This window comes from Ailuropoda melanoleuca, chromosome 14 (genome assembly GCF_002007445.2).
Source record: "Ailuropoda melanoleuca isolate Jingjing chromosome 14, ASM200744v2, whole genome shotgun sequence".
NCBI classification, from domain to species: domain Eukaryota; kingdom Metazoa; phylum Chordata; class Mammalia; order Carnivora; family Ursidae; genus Ailuropoda; species Ailuropoda melanoleuca.
The window spans coordinates 15,549,637-15,564,820 of record NC_048231.1 but is presented as its reverse complement, the minus strand read 5'-3'; the positions used below and the strand labels follow the sequence as shown (position 1 = coordinate 15,564,820).

General features: G+C 36.6%; 1 protein-coding gene across 3 annotated transcripts in view; it reads right to left on the bottom strand.

Moving 5' to 3' along the window:
* YLPM1 (YLP motif containing 1) overlaps nucleotides 1-15,184 on the bottom strand; it is a 74,643-nt gene that overhangs the window by 17,903 nt on the left and 41,556 nt on the right. For 2 of the 3 annotated variants that reach the window (XM_011219052.3, XM_034643296.1), the window contains 11 exons: nucleotides 15,043-15,135; nucleotides 14,621-14,816; nucleotides 14,000-14,118; nucleotides 12,045-12,199; nucleotides 8,788-8,850; nucleotides 8,424-8,543; nucleotides 8,009-8,185; nucleotides 7,846-7,929; nucleotides 7,251-7,334; nucleotides 3,522-3,602; nucleotides 337-388 (listed from right to left, as the gene is read on the bottom strand). In XM_011219052.3, coding sequence (XP_011217354.2) covers nucleotides 337-388; nucleotides 3,522-3,602; nucleotides 7,251-7,334; nucleotides 7,846-7,929; nucleotides 8,009-8,185; nucleotides 8,424-8,543; nucleotides 8,788-8,850; nucleotides 12,045-12,199; nucleotides 14,000-14,118; nucleotides 14,621-14,816; nucleotides 15,043-15,135 — 1,224 coding nt within the window. The remainder of the gene's footprint in view (nucleotides 1-336; nucleotides 389-3,521; nucleotides 3,603-7,250; nucleotides 7,335-7,845; nucleotides 7,930-8,008; nucleotides 8,186-8,423; nucleotides 8,544-8,787; nucleotides 8,851-12,044; nucleotides 12,200-13,999; nucleotides 14,119-14,620; nucleotides 14,817-15,042; nucleotides 15,136-15,184) is intronic. The other variant, XR_004620496.1, reaches the window with a different exon arrangement.

Here is a 15,184-nt window from a genome sequence, read left to right as displayed (position 1 = left end):
TTTTAAAAAGCAGAAATCTCATCAGCACTAACATTTCTGATTAATATAACAGAATGGATTTTAGAAGTGACAGTATTTTATTGCTAAAGTCATCATACTTCTGCTTACTCCTTGAAGTGATAGTAAGGGCAATTCTTCTAAATACTCTTCTTTCACTCTGTCACAAGATATAACTAGTTAAACCGAAAGCTAGTGAAATAGACTGAGGATGTAAGGTAGGCCAAAAATCTTGGTTTAAAGCAGAAATTTGGGGAATTTGTTCTTCTTACAGCAGAAAGATCTATGACCATTACCATCAGGTATCACATATAAAAACAGGAAAAAGGAGATACCCACCTAGCTTGGCCTCAGATGTGTCCATCTCCCATTTGCTTTTCGGAATGTAACCCTAAATCGCACACAGAGAGAAGCTCGAAGGGTTAGAAAGAGACACATACATGCATATCACTGTTGAACTGGAAAAGCATTAAAACTGGGAACGGATTCAGTTTCCACTCACTAGTTATATATATCTCTATATACATATCCTTAGGGAAAACACAGTTTCATTATCTCTGAAGAAACTGAATTACCCAATTCACCCAACTTCACTGCCCAGATTTCAGAGTAGTCACTTCAAAATAGTATCATGAAGGCGCTTTGAGGCAGCTACAGTTGGGGACACACAACTGTAGACCGAACAACAGCTGGATAGCAAATTATGGTGAGGACGTACGGTCGTTACTGTGCTAGTATTAATATCATCAGAGTAGCAGAGGATTTATAATAACTAGCTAGCTTATTTTCTAAATACAAGTGCGATTCTCAAGCGATAGTAGCCATGAGGTACAGAGAGTGTTCTTCAAGACAGCTACTTTATATTGAGGTGTAATTTTCAGTCCTCGAAAGAAGAAAACATGGTATCACTGAACACAACTATGAAGTTCCAACTTCTTTTAAAAATGACTCAACCCATTTACCGGTTAGATCTTACAAAGGCTGGATTTTACTGAATCAATGTGAGAGCATTTCTTTTTCATCAGTTGGAACCTAGATCATTATTTTCAATGTCTTTTAAAATGACATTTTCCTAATATATGAAAAACCAGAAATCTCCACAGGCAATTTATTTTTATTTAATTAAACAAAAGAAACCTGGGTGGTTTATTTCAAACAAAGTCCTGTAAGATTTTCAAATTTCCCAATATACCTATTTAACTATGTAGTGATCCTTTCCGCTTATTCACCTAGCAGGTGTACAGTTATGATTCCTCTTTTCCTTTTCTTGGACTCTGTTCTCTATTAGACCCTAACGTACAGAACTTTAATACTAGGACTTATTATATAGAACAGATTAATCCAAGGTGTCTTTTAAGAATTAATATCTCTACCATTGGGAATATTCAAGTGCATGGAACAGACTGATACAAAGGTAGGTTGGAAAGGATGCTGAACGCTTCACGGCAATAGCTGCTGTGTGAGAATACTGGAGCATCGTAGTTCTTCCAGGAAACCTATAGGTGTTGTACATTTCTAGTCTTTAAGCCAGGCTAATAATTCACTTTCAACTTATTAGGTAGTACTTCAGGTTATAAATCATACCATCTTTCCCAAATACATTTCTAGAACAAACCAAGCCAAAGCTATGCTGAAGTGATGGCGCTAAAAGTACTGATGAGATCTGTACAAGTCATATCTCAGAAATCACCTGAAAACCTTAAGCGTCACTAGAATTACATATTTATAAATTCTGAATCATATCCACTAGGTTCACTGAAGCACTAAAGAAGGAAAAATATCATACCAATGATCCCCCAAAAGGATTCTCTTAACCAAGAAAAGTTTGGATTTCGCCCAGTTGCAGTGATCAGTACAAAGCAGAAAATGCAAAGTTTATTGAGAATTCCATTAAAATGGTCTGAATGACATGAGACTTCTTCTTAACCCTTTGGTTAAAATTCTCCAAGAATCTTTTACTCTTGGAATAGAACCCAATAGTAGAAGATCTGGATTCTGCATTTTTGAATGGGTTAAGAGAAGTTTTACAACATAAAGATAAGCAAAATGAGTATATTAATTTCCTCCTGCTGGAACCACCCTGTTCTTCCTTGAAACTGTATCATCTTCTCATTGGTTGAAATGTTAGGCCACTTGGAAATAAAAGAGATAGTCCGGCAGGGTAGAGTTCTAAGGCTTCCTTGCCATGTTTTTTGATGTAATATTAGAGTATTACAGCATGTTTCACTTTTCAAAATTAGTACATTCAGTTAAAAGTTCTGAGCTTTGACCTACCCCTAAAAAGTTAGATGTTATGAACCATTATCCTGAACTAAAATCTCCACAAAAGGAAGACGGAATTTCAGAAAGCTAACACTATAGACTTCTCGCATGATCACTTTCTAGTACACACGCTGCAAGTAGCTAAAGAAGTCATTAGCCATATTCCAGAACAGCGTGGGCCTTTAAGTGAACTTCCTGCCTACGTTTTAGATCATATATGTCAAAAAACAACCTAATTAAGAAAAATATTTTGTTTAAAGAAAAAACATACTGAGACTCAAATGCAATTAACTTTAAAGCTTATTTTTTAATCCGCATATGAAATCTAGGAATGTAGAGGTTGACACCATCTCTATGTACACACAGTTTCTTTTCAGAGTCCTCTATATCACACATGGGTTTGATGGGACCACTCCTTAGAGAGTCTGTATTCTCTAGGGGTAGGGATCAGGGTTCTCACTTTGTACATTTCCAGAAGAATATGAGAAGCAGCTTTAGCAAGGGCTGACGTATTAAATAAACCAAATAATATTTTGAATTAAAAAAGCAACACTGTTTCAAGGCATTGCTAATCTCTGTGCCTCATTAGCAAACACTGAAAAGTAACATAATTCTACAGGTCGCATATTTTTCAATGACAGGGTAAGGCAAACATCTCTACAGAGGTGTGATCAAAAGCATTTACAGTAGGTACACGGGAACTTTGAACTCACACTACGGAAGCCTCTAATCAGCCTAAACAAAATGCGTTGCCTACACACTCAAATCATTTTCCCCATCACTTAATAGGATAAAATGCAGAAGAATAAATCCAGCAGTCAGTGGCAACCCTCTGCCGCCTTATTCTAGAGGTTCCTCTGCCTCAGTTGACAGAAACTCAATTCTGAAATCTTGTAGCAAAGAAGAGACAATTATGCATATGTTGGGTAGGCTGTACCACATATCTGCTGGAATGTAAGAATGCCCTTTCATATGTAATTGAGTTCTTAAAAAGTATTCTCCCCTAAAGCCACCCACAAGTAGATGAGTGAGTACAGGGTAAATTTCTTAGCATTCTTAAAATTTTTGTGTAGCAACACAGTAGAGGGTTCTTTTGGTCAGGGGAAAAAGATAAAGTATCCAAAAGTCTCCTTGAAGACGATTATGAAACTTTTATCATTAAGGTGCAAATCAACAGCAGTAATCTGACCACAGATCTGAGATTAAACCCTTAAAAATTTTAATAGAGACACTTTGTTCAAAGTGGTTGGTCTGTCTCCTACCAGTTCGCTTTCCTCTTCCTCTGCATCTTTCTTTTCTTCCTTCTGTTCTTCGATATTTGCATCAAAATCTTCCATCTCTACCTACACCACCCCAATTAAAAAAAAAAAAAAAGATGAGTTAACATTTAGGAAAATGTTGACTCCCTCACTGAGATCCGAAACGAGCACAGGTGCCCAGAGCAGGACAGCACAGAATCACTGTTACATCCTAAGTAATTTTTAAACCCTAAACTTTGAAATAGAACTTATAAAAAGACAGAATGATAGTACTGCCTTTCATTTACCTGGGATATCCATCTTTATAATTTCCTATGAAGTTGAGTATAATAATCTATGCTAAGTTGATGATTACCTGTTCTGAATGCCTATGTTACTAGGATTTCTTTTTAAAACCTTTAGCAAGTACTTTTCCAATCAAATAAAAATGTGTATGATTCAAATTTCAAAATGTAAGAAAGGGTATAGTGAAAAGTAAGATGACAGTAGCTTGGCCCAGGATGGTAGCAATGCAAATAGAGAGTAGATGGATTAGAGAAGTATTTATAAGGTAAAATTGACAAAACTTGTAGACTGACTACATGCTGGAGGGATAAGGTGTTGAAAGTTTGTATAACACAGAATAAAGAGCAAAGGATAACAGAGAGCGGAGTCAAGGTTTCAGCAACCAAGGACTGGTGGATCTAATTATTAAGCTAGAGAATACCAAAAGAGGAAAAGGTTTGTATGAATTACATAGTGGATAGGTTGAATTTGAGATGTACTAAAGTAACATGTTTTTTGGTAGAGAATTTGGAAAATAATGGCAGAATTATAAAAATCACCCATAATCCCTCCACTAAGACATAATTAGTGTTAAGATACTGATAAAATTAATTTGATTCTTCACAATTTAATATTAAGGGCAAATATGTGACAATCCAAGCTACCAGAAAGATTATGTATATCAAATGTCAGAATGATAAGATCCTAAGATATACAGAGCCCTAAAGAACTCCAGTATTTTAGGACTGAGTAGCAAGAAAATCCAGCAAAGGAGATGGAAAGGGGTGGCAGAGAGGCAAGAGGAGAACCAAGAGAAGGTGGACTCGCAGTAGCCAAAAGAAAAATGTTGTCAAGAAGGTGGACATGGTCGACAAAGTCATATGTAGCTGCAAAATTAAGCAACAGAAGTGAGAATTATCTACTGTCATGGAAATCTTTGCTGAGAAAGTATCTGGAGAATGGCTGGGACAGAAACCAGAGGAAATAGGTAGAGGAATGGCATTGGGAGGTAAAAACACATAAAAACACAATGACAACATTAAGTATAGAAAACTTTCATTCACAGGAGCTCAAACCAAACAGAAGTACACAGCTGATTAAAAGAGAAAAATCTCTCCTTTTCCATTATAAACATTTACTTCCACCAAATAAATAACTGATTTAGGCAAAAATTATCAATGAGTGAAATTTGTTGAGGAATAGGATATTAACAAAGTATCTCTCTACAGATTAGTACAAAGGATAAAGGTAGAAAAATCTGATGGATAGCACCTGAACCAAGTGATCAACATTTAAATCACCAGGAATGAAATAAATTGACATCATATGGTTTCTGATATGGATGCAGTAAGGAAACAACATCACTTATGTAGCATTCCTGGTAATGTTTAACCTAAAACAAATCATGTGAAAACAACCAGACAAACCCAAATTGAGGGGTATTCTTTAGAACAACTGGCCTATACTCTTCAAAAATTCTTTGTCTTTCTGGACAATGACATGGCTATGAAAGGTTTTTTTTTTTTTTAAGATTTATTTACTTATTTGACACAGAGAGAGAGAGAACGCACACAAGCAGGGAGAGCATCAAGAGGGAGAGGGAGAAGCAGGCTCCCCACTGAGCAAGTAGTCCAATGCTGGGTTTGGTCCCAGGACCCTGAGATCATGACCCGAGCCAAAGGCAGACACTTAACCAACTGAGCCACCCAGGCGCCCCAAGAAAGTAATTTTTTATATTAAAGGACTGTATCCTGGATTTTAAAAAATTGCTGTAAAGCACATTATGCGAACGTTTGGTGAAATGTGAATATGGACAATATATGAAATAATTCAGGAAATTTAATTCAGGAAATTTGTACTACTTAATGTAGTACTCTATCAATGTTACATTTCCTGAATTTGATAATGGGACTTCTAGTTTTGTAAGAGAATGCCCTTATTCTTGGGAGATAAATACTGAAATACTGTATTAGGGGTGAAGGGTTAAGGGTTATGAGGTTTACAACTTAACTCTCAAACGGGTCTACCATTACAGTGATAACAATAGTAGTAATAAGAAGACATATATATCTATGTCACATCCATCAAAATCCTAAGGAGAACACAGGCAGCAAACTCTTTGACCTCGGCCACAGCAACTTCTTGCTAGACACATCTCCAAAGGCAAGGGAAACAAAGCCAAAAATGAACTATTGGGATTTCATCAAGATTAAAAACTTTTGCACAGCAAAGGAAACAGTTAACAAAACCAAAAGACAACCAACAGAGAATGGGAGAAGATATTTGCAAATGTCTTATCAGATAAAGGGCCATATCTAAAATCTATAAACAACTTATCAAACTCAATACCCAAAAAACAAATAATCCAGTCAAGAAATGGGCAGAAGACATGAACAGGCATTTCTCCAAAGAAGACATACAAATGGCCAAAAGACACATGAAAAAATGCTCAACATCACTCAGCATCAGGGAAATACAAATCAAAACCACAATGAGATATCACCTCACGCCATGGAAACAACAGAGGTTGGCAAGGATGCAGAGAAAGGGGAACCCTCTTACACTGCTGGTGGGAATGCAAACTTCCCAAACTGGAGCAGCCACTCTGGAAAACAGTATGGAGGTTCCTCAAAAAGTTGAAAATAGAGCTACCTTATGATCCAGCCGTTGCACTACTAGATATTTACCCCAAAGACACAAATGTAGTGATCTGAACGGGCACCTGCACTCTAATGTTTATAGCAGTAATGTCCACAATAGCCAAACTATGGAAAGAGCCCAGATGTCCATCGACAGATGAATGCAGATGAATGGATAAAGAAGACACACACACACACACACACACACACACACACACACACACTGGAATATTACTCAGCCATAAAAAAGAAATCTTGCCTTTTGCAACTACGTGGATGGAACTAGAAGGTATTACGCTAAGCAAAATAAGTCTATCAGAGAAAGACAATTATCATATGATTCATTCATATGTGGAACTTAAGAAACAAACAGAAGAGCATAGGGGAAGGGAGAGAAAAATAAAACAAGATGAAATCAGAGAGAGAGAGAGAGACAAACCATAAAAGACTCTTCATCACAGGAAACAAACTGAGGGTTGCTGAAGGGGAGGGGGTGGGGGGACGGGGTACCTCAGTGATGGGCATTAAGGAGAGCACTTGATGTAATGAGCACTGGGTGTTATATGAGACTGATTAATCATTGACCTCTACCTCTGAAACTAATAATACACTATATGTTAATTAATTGAATTTAAATGAAAAAAAGAAGACACATATATCTATATAGAGAAAAATGTGGCAAAATATTAATAATCAGAAAATCTCAATGAAAGTTGTATAGGTGCTCTTACATGATTCATGCAAGTTTTCTGTAGTTAAAAATTTTTCCAAGTAAAAAAGGTGAAAGAAAGGTCCCTTTTGTACTGCTTTCAAGGCAAAGGACACTCACCTCTTCAATAGCAGCATCTTGCAGCAGAGAACGAATGTCCAGACGCATCATATGACGAGGTGCAGTTTCCCAGTGGTCAGCCATCTATTGAAAGATTTAGGAGGTCAAGTTATCTTGGGAAACTACTCAAAGAAAGACCAAGCGAGTATTTGAGACAATTTTAACTAATACTGTGAGGTCTAACAGGTCAGTTCCTGGAAGAGATAGGCCACACCTCATTCACTTAGATATAAAGGATAAGAAACATTTGCTAAAGAAGGCAGAAAAGATTTTCTTTTCTTTTTTTTTTTTTTTAAAGATTTTATTTATTTATTTGACAGAGATAGAGACAGCCAGCGAGAGAGGGAACACAAGCAGGGGGAGTGGGAGAGGAAGAAGCAGGCTCATAGCGGAGGAGCCTGATGTGGGGCTCGATCCCATAACACTGGGATCACGCCCTGAGCCGAAGGCAGACGCTTAACCGCTGTGCCACCCAGGCGCCCCCAGAAAAGATTTTCTGAAAGTAAAGGGGATAAACAAGAACTTCCCGACAAAGGTGATCATACGGACAAAATGAAGTTTAGAATACACCACTTTCTACGTTTCCAAAAATCACCTTATTTATTTCTTTAAGTTTTCTTCCATGAATATTTCTCTTGCCACAAGTCTGGTTATCTGCACTCATTTCAGCCAAATATACCTAAGAAAGAATGAATAGTGATTAAGCAAACAACTGTAACACTTACATGATAACACAAAGTACTCTAAAGTTCTTTTACCTCAAAACCCTTGGTTTTTGCTGCACTCCAAAACTGGTCAAAATGTCTAACTCTGTCATTGATGGCATCCAGGATGATAAAGGGGAAAAAGCCATCATCCAGAGTCTTTTTGAAAGTTTTGAACATGCTGGTGCGGTAGGTCTCCTCCATCTCAGCTTCGTATTCATATTCCATGACCTAAGATACCGCAAAGAGAGATGGAGTTAGCAAAAACAAAGAACCATCCTAAACCTCTTCCCTGGTTAGCCTCTAGATAGAGATGACTTTGTAGTCTTTCCTTCACACCTAAGTACTAAAGTTTGTGTTCAAAAAAGAGAAATCTTTGTCTTCAAAAAAGCCACATTGCTCTCTGAACATGATTTCCTTTCAATATTATTAATGAATCAGATTACAACCTGAGAGGAATATGCCATACCTTCTTTTTCACTTTCTTTCCAGAATCTGGGTCTTTTTCTTCTTTTTCCACTTCAGTGATGAAGTAATCATCTAAGCTTAGAACTCTGGGTGCAGGTCCTCCAAATTCTACCTCTTTATCCTATGAATCATACAGTCGAGAGAGTTAAAGAGAATCTATAGAATAAATTAATGAATGCTCACACCAAAGTTCCTTCTCATGGCCAAATAATACGCAATCTTCTGGTGGTTTTGAATCAAGCAGAGGCAAAAATATTTGTCTAAGCAGAACAAAATTTTTATGGGACAGCATCTCCCACATGGGCCTTGCTAAGAAGGCAAGTGGCTAACAAAAGCAAATGATTTTTTGGCTCTCCCATACTCACTCGAATAAGTTTTGCAACATGTGTCTTTCCACTGCCAGGCAATCCTCTCATTATAACAACAATCTGAAACACAATGAAAAACCAAAAAAATCACTAGGGAAGATTTTTTTTTTTTTACAATGAGGTCTTATAGTTAAGTGACCTATCATTCTCCAGGATACACCACATGACAGGTCATGAAACAAACCTTAATTAATTTGAAAGGACAGAAATAATACAAAGTATGTCTCTGACCACAGTGGAATAAAATTAGAAATTAATAGTAAGAAAAACTTGAGAAATTCACAAGTATGTGGAAATTAAACACCATACTCCTAAATAACCAATGGGTCAAAGAAGAAATTTAAACATCAGAAAATACTTCGAGATAAATAAAAATACCAAAACTTATGGGATGCAGCTAAAGCAGTGCTTATAAGGAAGTTTACAGCTATAAGTGCCTATATTAATAGGAAAGATCTCAGATCAATAACCTAACCTTCCACCTTCAGACACTGGAAGAAGAACAAACTAAACCTGAAGAAAGCAGAAAGAAGGAAACAATATTAGAACAGAAGTCAATAAAATAGACAACTGAAAGACAATAAAGAAAAATCAATAGAACCAAAAGCTAATTCTTTGAAAAGATCAACAAAATTGACAAACCTTTAGCTAGATTAAGAAAAAAGAGACAAGACTCAAATTACTAGAATCAGAAATGAAGGATGGAACACAATTGCCAACTTTACAGAAATAAAAAATTGTTATAAAGGAATACTATGAATAGCTATATACCAACAAATTAGACACCTTAGGTGAAATGGGCGAATCCCTTTAAAGACACAGACAACTGAAAATGACTCAAGAAAAAATAGACAATCTGAATATACCCATGACAAATGAAGAGATTAAATTAGTAATTAAAAAATATCTGCAAAGCTCAGAGTCCCACATAGTCTTATCACTAAATTCCAACAAACATTTAAAGAACTCTTTACAAGCTCTTCCAAAAAACAGAACAGGAAGGAACAACTCCCTACTCATTTTGTGAGTCCAGCATTTCAAATCAAGCAGATGCCCTAAAACCAAAACACCAAAACCTGTCAAAAACATCACAAGAAAACTACAGATTATCTCTTATGAATATGGATGCAAAAATCCCCAACAAAATACTGGCAAAGGGAATCCAGCGACATGTAAAAAGAATTATACACCATGACTAAATGGGATTTATCCCAGGGATGCAAATTAACATCTAAGAACCAAGTACTATAATCAATATATCATTATCAATAGAATAAAAAAACAAAAATCACATGCAAAAGAATAAAATCACACACATGAAAAAACAAAAATCACAAAAATCTCAATTGATGCAGGAAAAGCATTCAACAAAATCCAACATCATTTCATCATAAAAACATTCCACAAATTAGGAATGGAAGGGAACCTTTTCAACCTAATAAAGGGCATCTACTGAAAACCCAAAGCTAACATCACACTTAATGGTGAAATACTGAAAGTTTTCTAAGATCAAGAATAAACAAGGATGCCTACTCTCACCACATCTATTCAACACTGTACTGGAGGTTCTAGCCAGGGCAACTAGGCAAAAAAAAAAAAAAAAGAAATAAAAGGCATTCAGATCGGAAAGGAAGAAGTAAAACCTTCCCTATCTGCAGATGACATGATCTTGTATATAGAAAATCCTAGGGAATCCACTAAAAATTAATTAAGATAAATGAGTTTAGCAATGTTGGAGGATATAAGGTCAATATACAAAAGTCAGTTGTATTTCTATGCAACGGAACAACCCCAAAATGGAATTAAGCTAACTGTATCAATAACAATATTAAAATGTGAGTAGATTAAACAACCCAATTTAAAGGCAGAAGTTGTCAGACTGCATTAAAAAACATGATCCAACTATATGCTGTGCTGCCTAAAGGAGACATACTTTAGATTCAAAGACAAACAGACTGAAAATAAAAGGATGAAAAAGATAAATCATGCACACGAGCAACCACAGGAAAGCTGGAATAACTGTACTAAAAATAGATGAAATAAACTTTACAACAGTGATTTGTGCAGTCAGATGTAGTCAAAATACCTGATGGAAATCTCTAGTATCAGTTTACTGAAACAGAATCTAACTATTTTGCAATATAAACTTAAGAATGTATACATCTGACACCTGTCAGACTGGCTAAAATCAACAACACAAGAAACAACAGGTGTTGGTGAGGATGTGGAGGAAAAGGAACCCGTGTGCACTGTTGGTGGGGATGCAAACTGGTGCAGCCACCGTGGAAAACAGTACAGAGGATCCTCAAAAGTTAAAATTACAACTACCCTGTGATCCAGCACTCGCACTACTGGATGTTCACCCAAAGAATAAAAAAAACCTAATAAAAAGGGATACATGCACCCCTGTGTTTATAGCAGCATTATTTACAATAGCCAAAATATAGAAGCAGCCCAAATATCCATCAATAGATGAGTGTAAAAAGAAGATGTGGCACATATATATAATAGAATATTATTTAGCCATAAAAAGAAGAAATCTTGCCATTTACAATGACATGAATGGAAAGAGCACAATGTTAAGTGAAACAAGTCAGAGAAAGACAAATACCATATGATTTCACTCATACGCAGAATTTAAGAAACATGAGCAAAGGTAAAAAAAGAGAGAGAGAGAGAAACAAATCAATATATAGACTTAAGTATAGAGAACAAACTGATGGGTTAAACAGGTGATGGGGATTAAGGAGTGTACTTGTTCTGATGAGCACTGGGTGTTGTATGGAAGTGTTGAATCACTATATTGTACACCTGAAACTAATGTAGCACTGTGTTAACTAACTGGAATGAAAACAAAAACTTAAAAAAAAAAAAAAAGAACATACATGTTTGGAGGTCACTAGGAAAATAAACCCAAGCAAATCAAGTCTCCTAATTCTCCCTCTTTTTGTTTCACATGGCATAAAACCAAATCTACTTTCCCCTACTTCAAAATAACGGAGCAATTAACGGACCTCTTATGAACTGTTTTCTAAAGTCTTCAACATCTTTTTTTTGCCAAGCAAGTAATCCCTAATTTCTTGAATTCTAACTTCTTAATTTCTTAAATATGATGATTTGGAGATGGTAAGACGCCTTGAATCTGATATTACAGAAAAGTCACAGAAAAGTGGAGAAATTCTGCTCAGGATATTAAAAAGATCTCCTATCAGCCTCTGATTTGCAAGAAAGCTAGTCAACTACATAGGACTCACTCTCTCAGGTCTGCTCTCTCGGCCAGGTGGTTTCAAAATATCATCCACATTCTTAGATTCGGGTTTCTTCTCAACCCGTGGAGCTGGAGGTGGCTGGTGGCTTAGTGAAGGAGCTGGCAGGGGCATTCGCTCCTCTGGGTAAGTTCTTCGTTCTCCTAGGATGCAAGCAGTTGAACAAAATTACTATTTATATGGTAATTATTTTAAATTTTAACTGTCTTCATTCATGCTAAGGCAATATAATTCATGATGATTTAGGGGCCACTTTTAACCTTAATGAGAGAAAGTTTAAAGTAATATAAATCTATTAAAATCAAAAAAATAAAAAGATTTAGGTATGATTTCAGGCAAACAGAATGTTCTGAAGAAAACTGAAATCATCTTTGTTTGTATTAAATTTAGGAAAAAGTTAAGCAAAAGGACATGGAAGAATAATAATACACACTTTGCTGGATAGTCCCAAGTGTGATTTTTTTATAGTCTGTCTATAACTTCAGCTTTACAGTTTTATGAATAAGAGTCACCAGCTTAGGAAAGCTTGTTTTTACAAACAGGTATGTGTTTCTAGTTTAAGTGTATACTGGTGAAAAACTAAAAGCAACCTATATGTCCAACAATAAAGGTTTTATATTTTATCCACTCAATGGAATATGATAGAGCCATTACTAAAATAGGTTTACATATAGAAAAATGTATATGGTACAATATCACTGGGAATAAGTATGATAAATTATATTTACACTTTCATTTCTGGAACATAAGAAGTAGGAAGATCAGTAGGAGAAGAAAGGGAAGAAGAAAGGGGGGGTTAAACAGAAGGGGGAATGAACCATGAGAGACTGTGGACTCTGGGAAACAAACTGAGGGCTTCAGAGGGGAGGCGGGTGGGGGAATGAGATTGGCTGGTGATGGGTATTAAGGAGGGCACGTATTGCATGGTGCACTGGGTGTTATACGCAAGTAATGAATCATGGAACTTTACATCAAAAACTAGGGATGGGGGTGTCTGGGTGGCACAGCGGTTAAGCGTCTGCCTTCGGCTCAGGGCGTGATCCTGGCGTTATGGGATCGAGCCCCACGTCAGGCTCCTCTGCTGTGGGCCTGCTTTCCTCTCCCACTCCCCCTGTTTGTGTTCCCTCTCTCGCTGGCTGTCTCTGTCTCTGTCAAATAAATAAATAAAATCTTTAAAAAAAAAAACAAAACAAAAAACTAGGGATGTACTCTATAGTGACTAACATATTAAAAAATTATAAAAAATTATACTTACACTTTGATTACAACTTCATTGATATGTACATGAAAAGAGAATGAGAAGAAATATACAAATTTATAATAGTTGTGCTATAGGTAGGTGGTCGGATATTAACTGATTTTGTTTCTGTTTTTCAAAATTTTTTTTTTTAAAGATTTTACTTATTTATTTGACAGAGAGAGAGACAGCCAGTGAGAGAGGGAACTCAAGCAGGGGGAATGGGAGAGGAAGAAGCAGGCTCCCAGCGGAGGAGCCCGATGCTGGGCTCAATCCCATAATGCTGGGATCACGCCCTGAGCCGAAGGCAGATGCTTAACGACTGAGCCACCCAGGCACCCCTCCAAATTTCTTTAATAATACAAAAGACCAATTTATGTTTTCTTTCATTAATTACATTGCTGTTTTTTTTTAAATTTTTAAATTAAAAAAATTTAAGTAGGCGCTACACCCAGCATGGAGCCCAATTCTGGGCTTGAACTCACAACCCTGAGATCAAGACCTGAGCTGAAATCAAGAGTTGGATGCTTAAGCAACTGACTCACCTGGGCGCCCCTACACTGCTATTTTTGATAATAATGCTGCCGTCTCTGAAAAATCTGTGAGTACATTTTATTCTGAACGTTTAAGTCCATAGCTACAGTGGCAAACATCTCCAGTGGTTTGCATTCTCAACATCCTCATAGTTAATAAGGCGCTGCTATACCTCCAAACATGGATGGTCCTTCGTAGGCTGGTCGGTCAGACTTCCGGTCATAGGATGGCCTATCAAATCCCCCTCTTCTGGATGAGGAATGGTCTTTTTTATCTCGATATGACTGAGTCCTAGAAGATGTAACAGGAAGTGCTTTAGAAAATAAAAAAAAAAAATTTGGAGGTCTCTGTCTTACAATGCAATATTACTATCCGCCCAATTTTCTCCATGTGTAGTTAGTTGCTACATATAATCAATATTTTTATTTATTTTTTTCTGCTTTTCCATTTAGATCTGCCTTGCATACACACATCTAAAGAGCTCATGAATTGCAAAAATACACTGTTTGCCTACTACTTAAGTAATGACTGCACCTTTATTGACAATACTATTTCTTTTCCTTACTGGCTATCTCCACCTCCCATTTAATTCTCTGGAATTAAAGCTCACAAAGCTCAAGCATCTAGTTTTCTGAAAATTGGTCTCGAACTGTTCTTCTGTCTTCAAATTATACATACACATGTATAAGAAGAATTCATCATTTACTGAATTTCCTCTAGATACAATGACTTTTCCTGAACTTAAGCCTATGGTAGTTTGTACACCTGGCAAAAGATATTGTTTACAACATACCTATCATCTCGAGGTCGGCGTTCTCTATCAAATCGATCCCGGTCATAGTCAATCACACCCCGATCCCGGTCTCGGTCTCTGTGTGTCTCCCGATCCCTTTTGAAATCTCGATGATCTGCCATGACATTACTCTGACGATCAAAATAAGGCTCACGGTCTCTGTCTCTATCATATCGGTCACGTTGGCCTGTGTGCTCTATGAAAACAAAGAGTACAAGGTAAGAGTTACGTCCTCTTTGCTGAAATAAAAGCGGAAAGGTGCAAATCTAACTTTAGAACTAGTATAGATTATGGTTCTACATTCAACTTATGAATCTTTTAACTATATTAAAGGGAGGCCCAGATAATCTTATCAAAAGGAAAATCACATGATAATTAGGTCCTAAAAGGTTAAAAAATACTGATCTCTCTGGGATTCTCACCTGTCTCAAAAGTTGATCTTTCAGGTAGTGGATCTGGGCGCAAAGTTATTCTTTCTCCATAGGGTATCTGTTCAACTTTATTAGTGGACATATCTAGTGAACCAAATCAGGGAAAAAACACTGTAAGACTGAAGCTTACAGA